Genomic DNA, 10,578 nt, shown 5'->3' on the forward strand with positions numbered 1-10,578 from the left:
TTTCCAAGAGCCCCTTCAGTGTTATTCATCTGTTACTTCCCCTCAACATTAATTTCATTGTGTTTGGATAATATATATTCAGATTTATATATTAATACTTTTATTCTGAAAAATGCTATAAAAATATACAGTATACTGTAACGGTTTATATCTATGACTTTGCATACTCAATATAAATTAATGTACAGTATACTAAATATAAATTAATGATTCATTGTTTGAATATGAATATAGTGTATGATTGACAAAGATTTATGAATATGACTGGGGGGGGATTTATTAAATGAGTCATAAATATGATCAAGTGTGGAGAGCAACTAAATGGTTAATGAATTAGTTAGCATTATTAAGGAAATGCCGAGGTGTGTGATAAATTTAACATTGTACAAGTACAGTATGAATCGGGTGGCAGCTGCAGCACCACGAAGAGGACTGATCAGGGCCATTTTCCCGCCCCTGTAACTAGTTGGTACTCCAGGAAGAGGATGCTGGACCTCAGACTATCATATGACGTCTTTTCTCTAGTTGGTAGCCTGGACTAATGTAGATTGCCTCATTGTTATTGCTGCTCAGGAACCTGGAGGACAATTTTAATTAGGTGTGGGCTCAAAATATCATCAGAAGTATATCATGAAGTCATAAAATTTGACAATTTGGTGGGCTTTTAGCATTTTGATACTGGATTCATTATTAATTTATGTCGTTAAATGTATTCATCTATGACAGTTATTTAGAGAAATTTCCAAAAATTTACGATGCACAAACTTCACTCAAACTTAATCAAAATTACATAGTACGTACAACTAGTTTAGAGCCGAGTATATTTTGTTAACTTAGAGGTTTTGGTAGAGTATTTTTTTATAGTGATATGACAACATTTAAGTAAATGTTCTAAAACAAATTATATAATCTCCTATAATGTAAAATTACATTAATATTTTATGAGCCTAATTCATGTTTTGATGTTACTGTACTGTACTTTGATAAATGTTTTGACTTTCTTAAATTATTAAGGCTTCAGAAATTTAAAGACAACTATCACTAATGTTCAATAACTGTCCAAGTGTTTAATAAAGTATAGTATGTTACCCAAACTCAGCCAAGTAGTCTTAAGTTTGGCTACCATAGATAGTACATATTTGATAAGTGGTGAGCATTGTGAACTTTATCATTTTGATTCTAGGCACAAGTAAAATAGGTGATTAGTGAGGAGTACTTACCAGAGAGTAGATTGTTGTGTGGCAGGTGATGGGGCTCTGACCAGCCTGACATATAGAGTGTATCTGGAGGCCACCTTGGGGTCACACACAATGTTTCCAATTACAACCCTTTTTTCACCATCCCATATTTCTACACGTAAGGTGCAACCTCTGTAATATAAGAGTATTTCATAAATTTTGGTTACTTTATAGTAAATATTTTGCCTACTTATGGTTTCAATGAGATATTATAGCTCCATAAACATTGACAGTTTATCAAATATATATTAAATGGAATTACTATACATAGAAAAATATTATATAGGATCACTGTATATGTTACCTTTATGGTAGGCTAGACACTTATAAAGTTTGTACCTAATTTGAACAGAATTCAGTTGATAATATGTAGACATTACAAACCTAATTCCATTAGCTTCACCCTCCACCATTCTGACGATATCCCTGACAACACGTTCAAGGAAATCCTGTGGCAGAAACACTTGCACACTAGTCTTGGCTCCTGGTAGAATCTTGTTTAACCATTGAGCTCCAGGTCCACCCTATTTATGTAAATAAATTATTAAATATTCATCATAAACAGGATTGCACTAAAGATTTTTTACATAAAATTATTAAAGATGGTCAGTTTTGTTGAGAAGTGTGAGCAAGGGTAAAGATAACAACCTGGGTGTTGTGTGCTGGCATCGGACGGTGTCCGTGGGCGAGATTGAGCAACCGGTTCTTACGCGCACGGTGCACTAGCCCCATAATGTGTCTAGCAAGCAAGGCTGCTGCTGCCTCATCCTCTATATCCTCGTAGTCGAAGAATTCTGGAACAGGAATTTATTCTTAGCCGTCTAGTAGGTGATGGGTCTGTACTTTTCTATTATATGTTGGCTCTACATCTAGATTCTCTAATAAAGTATACTTGACTGTAAATATTGTGATGGTCAATGATATTTTCCATGGTATATTTTTATAGCCATTATAACCCAACCTGTTTATTTTCCCTTAAATTTACAAATTAAAAAATATTAAAAGAATTATATATAATATCTATAATACTTGTTATAAATACGTTATCAGTATGGGAGGTCAATTGCATCGAACCCAAATGTAATAGTAGGCAAACCACTTTATACTGTATTATATACAGTAAGGTAATACAGCCATGGAATTGTTTAGCCACTAATAGCATAAATGCCAAGACAATACGCTAGTTTAAAACGTGGAGGAAAAAATGCCTCGGATAATAGGGAGCCTTGTTCCTGTTGCAGCCACTACGGATGATGACTGGTAAATTCAGGTAAATAACATACTGTATTGAGTTTATTTATTATCGACTCCATTTCTTTTCTGTGTTAGTGAAAAAGGTTACAAGAAGAACATAATGGGCTCAGGAACTGAACTCCCAAAAATTCATTTAGATACAGCATTGACTGTCCAAACTGCATTGTCCCACTTAGTTATGCATCTCCTTGTGGAATATCCTGATTTTCAGGATGATGGTACTGTGTTTTGCTTTCTTGGTGATAATGATACCTTTTGATATCGCTCACCTTGCATGCTTTTGTTCTTGTATTTGTATCCTCGGTGATATTTAATGCATTTTGAATATCTTGCATTACTGATGGTGCTACATAGTGTCCCCGGCTTTTAAGTAATTATAACAAAAAAAGCATAAAGTATTATGAGCTACTTTCATAGTTTCCTTACATCACTGACAGCAAGAGGTTTTAACAATGAGTGAAAGTTTGTTACCCCTGCACTCCCCATGCTCTGTCACTTTGTTAATAATAAAATAGGTATATACAGCAATGTGCTGCTGTCCTATTCAACACAAAGAATTAGTGTAGATTGGAAACTAGCCAAGTATATCAAATATCCCCATTATGCAGGATGGTTAGTCATACCATATATGGTATCAGGTGAGAGCATGAAATGCAAGTCTAATATATTAGCCTGCACTAGCAAATACAGTACTGGGTAGAGCACAATAATATCTTAAAATATTCTTTAATATATGAAGTAGTTACAGATCCTAAACCAAACCATTTGGTTTGAAATCATTGATAACAGGGCAATCACATATTGATGAGCATGTTTAGCTCTTGTTTTCATAATGTACAAGTAGTGTTCACCATTGAGGGATTCATTACCTGCAATCAAATGCCAGAGATATTGATATCCCAGCCCAGTTTAGGCAATTAGTGTCACTGCCTTGTGCTGTCTGTACATACAGTTCATGGTTCTAAGCATGTCATAACTCTACATATAGTTCCACAGTATAGGAATGAGGGGGGGGGGGATCAACTACCTCCCACAGGGTGGGTATGGGGGGGGTCCACTACTACCCACAGGATGGGTATGGGGTCCACTGCCTCCCACAGGATGGGTATGGGGGGGCAGGGGGGTCCACTACTACCTACAGAATGGGTATGGGGGGGCGGGGGGGGGGTCCACTACTACCCACAGGATGGGTATGGGGAATTCACTACCGCCCACAGGATGGATTATGTAGGTGCATAATAAATGAATTATTGTACTGCGAGTGCGTACTCGCATGCACATATTGATGAATAAAGATTAAGCGACCCAAGAGTCACACGCAAACGTGGCGACAGGGTGCGCAGTGTTTCGCAATCAACAAGTAACTATAGCCCACAGGACGTAAGTTCGAACCCTCGTCACGGCCCTTGTAGATTTGTTCATTTGATGCATCACTCTGTTGTGATTTCTGTATGTAACTATAGCCCTCTACCCAAAGGCTTGATTATTGGGTTATTATCGAGTGCAAAATGTCTAATAAAAAAACGGTATAATATTGACTTTCTAAAAAGTAGTATATAAAAGCTAGATAAAGCAGTTTAAAAATCTCCAATTTTGATGTTGATCTAACTGGTGGAGTCGATTGGTACATAGGTGGGGGGGGGGGGCCTACTTGTTTGACCTTGGTAAGCATCTTAGTTGCCAGGGAACAGTCCAGCCATGGCTCTGTTTTGTCTACTGTCTCTGAACTTTTGTTGAACAAAACTTGCATATTACACATCAGTTTACTCCATTTGTTTTAAAATAACTTTTTTCTTGCAATGTTCACTATATATGTGTGTGTGTGTAATATATATAATACACACACATATATACTGTAGTGAACAAACTGCGTAATATGCAAGTTTTGTTCAGCAAAGAGGTTCAGAGGCAGTACACCAAACATTGAGCCATGTTACCATATAATATATATATATATATATATATTATATATATATATATATTATATATATATATATATATATATATATATATATAAATATTATATACACACATTATATATATATATAAATATATTATATATACACATTATATATATACATATATAAATAATATATTATATATATACATATAGTATAAAACCCCAAGGTCTTCTCAGAATACTTTTTATTTTCTTCTCCGAGGCTATGGGTCCCCACATTGGTGCCAGAGGTGGTACCCTCACAAACTTTTATATATATATATATTATATATAATATAATATATACAAGCACCTAATTTTACACACAATGGTAAAAGTGTGTGTAGTACAACAATGTTTAGAGAACAATGAAGTTACTCGAGGCTAGTTTGTGAGCTTGTCTTTGGACTGCTGTAGTGATGGCCTTGTCATGTGGAGGCGGCAACAAAGTTGCAAGTAGCACGGGCTATGGTGAGCCCGTAGTGGACTTACAGCCCCGCTTTTGTGTCAGGTAACTGCATTTAGGAGTAAATTAGGTATATTTTGTAGTTGCTCTGCACAGGTAATTAGTTTTATCATGTTTTGTTTATTAATATTTTTTTTCTTTTTTATACTATACGGTGTTGTATAAGCATTTTTTCTGAAGTCACACGACCGCCCCTCGCGGTCACCTGTCCCTCAATAGAATTCTTGACGACTCTGATACTTTTGATATCGTTCGCCTTATGCGTTTTTGTTCTCATATTGGCATCCTTGGTGATATTTAGCGCCCTCTGATTATTCCGCACATATGATGGTGCTACATAGCCTTCCCGGTTTGGTGCCTTCTTTTGATAATTACTTACTTTCTGAAGTCACAATAATCACGGGCAGCGGAGATGTATTAATATAATGAAGATTTTTGTTTAATTTCAAGGTGTGGCTCACGTTTCATGAGGTTGGGTGGCTTACCTGAGCTGAGGTGAGACATTTGCGTCTTGTAAGTGTTTTGTCGCACCACGCGAAGCATCTTGCTATGGTTGTTGGTGGAGGTGGTGTTCACACACTACTATTGGCTTCCCACGCCTCACTGCCACTCTCACGATGCTTACGAAACGAATAGTAAGTAAAAACTAACCTGCATCAGACCTTATATACTAATGGGCGGCTGTGACGTCGGGGCCCCGCCTACAGGTCCTGCTCTCTGATTGGTCAAAATAGTTGCATATAACATGTGAGGAATCACTTGCAATTCAACACTGTTATCACTTTTACTGTTTATTAATCCGATCAATAGCTCGTAGTCTGACCATCTTCAGGCGTTTAAGAGTATTATATGCACGTGTTTAATAATATAATAAACCTCACTGAAAAACTTTGGCGAGTTAATTTTGTAAGTGAGAGTAAGCAACTGGGGGAGGAGAACCAGCTTGCATAGTGCCATTGGGACAATTAATTCACAAACTGCTGTAAACCCGTCTCCTCTCGACTCTCTTGTCGTCATTAACTCGAACTTATTACTGAAGTTGCCCTTCTTAAGTTTCGTGAAACAAGTTTCAGATATATGTAATAATATATCTGAAACTTGTTTGTTTCAAGTTATATAATAATAATTATATTATAATAATATAATATAATTATTATTATAATTATATTATAATAATATAATTATTATTATTATGTATATATAGGAGGGGTACCATCTCTGGTGCAAGTGTAGGGACCCATAGCCTCGGAGAAGAAAATAAAGAGTACTCGGAGAAGACCTTGTGGATCCTCACTGAACACTGATATTTTCTTCTCCTACCACCCTTATTCTTTTAGTGTGTGTATATATATATCTAACTTTATTTTAAAATTTCATTACACAAAAAGGGTTACAACATTGGTGATCAAGGTCTCTGTATTTACGTGACTTGGCTGCTTCCCGGTGATTGGCAGCACCTGCCTGTGCGGCACTGAAGTCAACATAGGTGTTGGCTAAAGTTGAAACGCAAGTATAGTCCCACAGCAACTGTCTACCAGGGGTTCACCGTGATCCCATTTGGACGATCGACAGGCTCATCAGAGTTGCGGGGGCATTAGGTAACGGGGCTCTCTCTCTGCTGGACAGCCAGCTGTGGTAAGGCTTCTCTTAATAATTTCGTTAACCTCGCCGTGTGTTGCGTGTCATCCTCCTGTCCTTTGGCAGAGAAGGCCATGTCGTCCGTATCTGTCGGCCTCTGCCTCGCCGCAAATACACCTGTATTCGGTGTGGATTGGGGCAGCGAGGCGGAGAGCCACAGCAATACGGAGGGCCTGCGGTGTGAGACGGGTGCAGGTTGCTGACATTGGGGTTGCTAATAGGAAGTCACCTGCATGGGGAGCTGCTACAGCTCTAAGTCGGGCATTGTCATGTGGTGTTGTCGCAGCTTCTTGGTCGGCAATGGGGCGATCCCAGCTGGATTGCTTATGAGCTTCAAAAGGCGGTGGTTGGGGTGCTGGTCCTGCTATTGTGTGCCTACAAGCAACACTTAGTGGGCCAGCCAGAGGCTTAGGGCCCGGGCAGGAATATCCCTGAAAAAATAGGTTACTAGTCTCCAGACTATTGTGTATCCATTGATTCTGGGACGCCAAGCTTCAGGGATTGATCAATTCAGATACTTGCGCCTGTTAAATAATGTATACATTAAGTTATCAATTTATGCTTCACTCGCGCCAAATACGCAATGAATGCAACAGCCGCTCGAGTACTGTAATTGCGTGGTTACCTCAAGCAGCCAGCTGAAACCGGTTTGTGCTTCATTCGTGTCCTCTGCTTCATCCATGTAATGTAAATACCAATAATTGCCTACAGACCCTAACCACCTAACCTAACTTAATCTAGGCCAACTACCTTTCACCAATTACGTGAGGGAGTCACAATTGGGTCTGACTCTCTTAACAGGACCAATAAGACCGATCCGATCAGTCTATGACCGCGCCCTATCTCAGTACAGTCACCCTGCAAAGTTGAGGAGCCTAGCCCCTAACGTCTGGCCTTCAACTTTGGACAGACAGACATTATCTCTAAGACGTCGATAAATGATTATTCATATTTTGAATGAAGAGCATTTTAAAATTGATTAATGCATCTTTTGTGTCTGCCGCGGAATGAATTTAACCTCTAGGGAGCCATTGGACAACTTTTGACTCGTGTTTTGAGGACGAATTGCATTATTTCGCGGTGTTAATCACTAGACTCGTGAAGTGCTTTATAAGAATCCTGAAAATATTGAGGTTTGGATATTAATGAAAAGTAGACATATTTTTGTTTAACAAATGACACAGCAATGTCAAAGTAGATATAAAGGTGTGATCCAATACTTGAGAGATTTATTTTATTTGAAGATTATATTCTCATTTCAGGGACAAGAAAGGGTCCCATACGATCAGGTTCATCTCTCTCTCTCTCTCTCTCTCTCCCCCCTCTCTCTCTCTCTCTCTCTCTCTCTCTCTCTCTCTCTCTCTCTCTCTCTCTCTCTCTCTCCTCTCTCTCTCTCTCTCCCTCTCTCCCCTCTCTCCCTCCCTCTCTCCCTCCCTCCCTCCCTCCCTCCCTCCCTCCCTCTCTCTCTCTCTCTCTCTCTCTCTCTCTCTCTCTCTCTCTCTCTCTCTCTCTCTCTCTCTCTCTCCCCCCCCCCTCTCTCCCTCCCTCTCTCCCTCCCTCTCTCTCTCTCTCTCTCTCTCTCTCTCTCTCTCTCTCTCTCTCTCTCTCTCTCTCTCTCTCTCTCTCTCTCTCTCTCTCTCTCTCTCTCTCTCTCTCTCTCCCCCCCCTCTCTCCCTCCCCGTCTCTCCCTCTCTCTCTCCCTCTCTCCCCCCCTCTCTCCCTCCCCCTCTCTCCCTCTCTCTCTCCCTCTCTCCCTCCCTCCCTCCCTCTCTCTCTCTCCCTCTCTCCCTCCCTCTCTCTCTCTCCCTCTCTCCCTCCCTCCCTCCCTCCCTCTCTCTCTCTCCCTCTCTCCCTCCTTCTCTCCCTCCCTCCCTCTTTCTCCCTCTCTCCCTCCCTCTCTCCCTCCCTCCCTCCCTCCCTCTCTCCCTCTCTCTCTCTCCCTCCCTCCCTCCCTCCCTCCCTCCCTCCCTCTCCCCCCCCCCCCGGACAATCGAGAATCCCGGACGGAACAGAAATGGTTGGCCACATTTCCTTTCACCTAATACAATACAATACAATACAATACAATACAATACAATTTTATTTAGGTAAGGTACATACATACAATAAATATTTACAAGGATTGTTTACTTAGGTATAGCTAGTACATACAATGCCTAAAGCCACTATTACGCAAAGCGTTTCGGGCATGATAAACTTAAATGACAAGCTTAATACTAATTGAGCATAATGAGTAGAATGAAAACAAGAAATGAAAACATAGATGAAAAAGCAGCACAAATACAATTATGTCGACAAACAGCGCTCTTTAAAGAAAAAAACAGACATTGGTTGACAATAGAAGGGTAAGGTAGGTTACAGGGAATTTATTAGGTATAGCTTCGCTTTTAACTTAAACTGGTTGAGAGAGGTACAGTCTTTAACATGGTTGGGAAGGTCATTCCACATTCTGGGCCCCTTGATTTTTAGAGCATTTCTAGTTTGATTAAGTCGTACTCTAGGAATATCAAAACTGTATTTATTTCTGGTGTGATGCTCATGGGTTCTGATACAACCTTCTATGAAGCTTTTGAGATCAGGATTGGCATTATAGTTTAGCGTTTTATATATGTATAATACACATGAGAGAATGTGCAGTGACTTAATGTCTAACATATTCAGAGATTTAAGTAGGGGTACCGAGTGATGTCTGGGGCCAGAATTGGATATTGTCCTAATAGCAGCTTTGTGTTGAGTAATTAGAGGACGTAAGTGATTTTGGGTAGTAGAGCCCCAAGCACAAATACCATAGTTGAGATATGGATAGATAAGGGAGTAATAGAGAGTCACCAGGGCAGGGCGTGGTACATAATATCTGATCTTAGAAAGAATGCCCACAGTTTTTGAAACTTTTTTTGATATGTTTAGAATGTGTCCCTGGAAATTAAGCTTGTGGTCAATGAGAATGCCAAGGAATTTGCCATCTAATTTGTTACAAATTTGGGTATTGTTTATTTTGAGATTTATTTGATTAGAGGATTTATTGCCAAACAGAATGACTCTGTTCACCTAACAGTGAGTAGATGCTCAGGAGTTAGCTTTTTTGTGGGGTTGCATCCTGGTTGGGGTCAATAAATCGATCCAGGGGGGGGGGAAGAGTGTATTCATACACGTTTTGGCGCCTCAATAAGCGCCAAAACGTGTATGAATACACTCTGGCTTCCTGTCCCTCGACACAACGAATTATTATATAGCCTAAGGTCTCGCTGGACTGGTTTGAGTCAGTGAATTCTGGGACTGAATAGCATAAGGTCAGCTTGGAGCCATGAGAGTTGCCCCGCGCCTTATAATCTGCCTTATTTTGTTTATTTCTTAAATAAAGAGCTCGCCCTTTGGTACACTGAAGAAATGAAATGCAGGCAGTAGATGTATAGACAGTGTAGTGTAAATACTCAGTATGGTGGCTTGCTGGATGTTTCCAATAAAGCTCATTAACGTTAAAGAAATGTAAAATTCTTTTACATTTTTTTACAAACAAGACGATCATTGTTAATAAATGATGATCATTGAAAATCATCATTGCTATGTACCCTCTTAACCTCAATGTACCTTCTTGTATATAAATAATAATAATAGCAATAATAATAATAAATAAATAAATAAAACAGTAAACTGGCAACCTAGTGTACCGTGAATGGAATTGTTAATGGTGTTGGGTTTGGTCTCGTACCACTTTGGGGTGTCGCAAGACCTTGGCTGGTTCTCAGCAGGTATTCTACACACACCTTTATCTCGTGTGGCAGTCATGCCCGTCCTTCATCGCCCGGGCTGTGATCCCACCAGGAATCTGCAGGCACCTGCGCATCAATATAGACCAAATGAACTGCAGACTGTATAATTAGTTCCCGTGTTTACACACACACACACACACACACACACACACACACACACACACACACACACACACACACACACACACACACACACACACACACTCACTCACTCACTCACTCACTCTCACACTCTGGAAAGGGGGGGGGGTTACCCGGTAATTACTCAGCACG

General features: G+C 39.8%; 2 protein-coding genes across 2 annotated transcripts in view; both read right to left on the reverse strand.

Annotated features, from left to right (window-relative positions):
• Positions 1-10,578, reverse strand: part of LOC138349497 (uncharacterized) — a 691,637-nt gene that overhangs the window by 374,152 nt on the left and 306,907 nt on the right. The window lies entirely within an intron of this gene.
• Positions 84-5,542, reverse strand: LOC123756424 (protein charybde). Its single transcript, XM_045739581.2, has 5 exons — positions 5,383-5,542; positions 1,887-2,032; positions 1,623-1,762; positions 1,221-1,370; positions 84-577 (listed from the first exon to the last, which is right to left on the reverse strand). Exons 1-5 carry the CDS (start codon positions 5,438-5,440, stop codon positions 496-498), a joined length of 576 nt encoding a protein of 191 aa, XP_045595537.1. The 5' UTR covers positions 5,441-5,542; the 3' UTR covers positions 84-495.

The sequence above is a fragment of the Procambarus clarkii genome, chromosome 25 (genome assembly GCF_040958095.1).
Source record: "Procambarus clarkii isolate CNS0578487 chromosome 25, FALCON_Pclarkii_2.0, whole genome shotgun sequence".
Classification (NCBI taxonomy): domain Eukaryota; kingdom Metazoa; phylum Arthropoda; class Malacostraca; order Decapoda; family Cambaridae; genus Procambarus; species Procambarus clarkii.

Coding starts and splice junctions, on each gene's coding strand:
- LOC123756424 (XM_045739581.2), bottom strand. CDS start 5,440: ATGCTTCGCGTGGTGCGACAAAACACTTACAAGACGCAAATGTCTCAC. Junction 1,763..1,886: donor TGCCAGCACACAACACCCAG/GTTGTTATCTTT, acceptor TTACATAAATAG/GGTGGACCTGGAGCTCAATG. Junction 578..1,220: donor ACACAACAATCTACTCTCTG/GTAAGTACTCCT, acceptor ATTGTCCTCCAG/GTTCCTGAGCAGCAATAACA.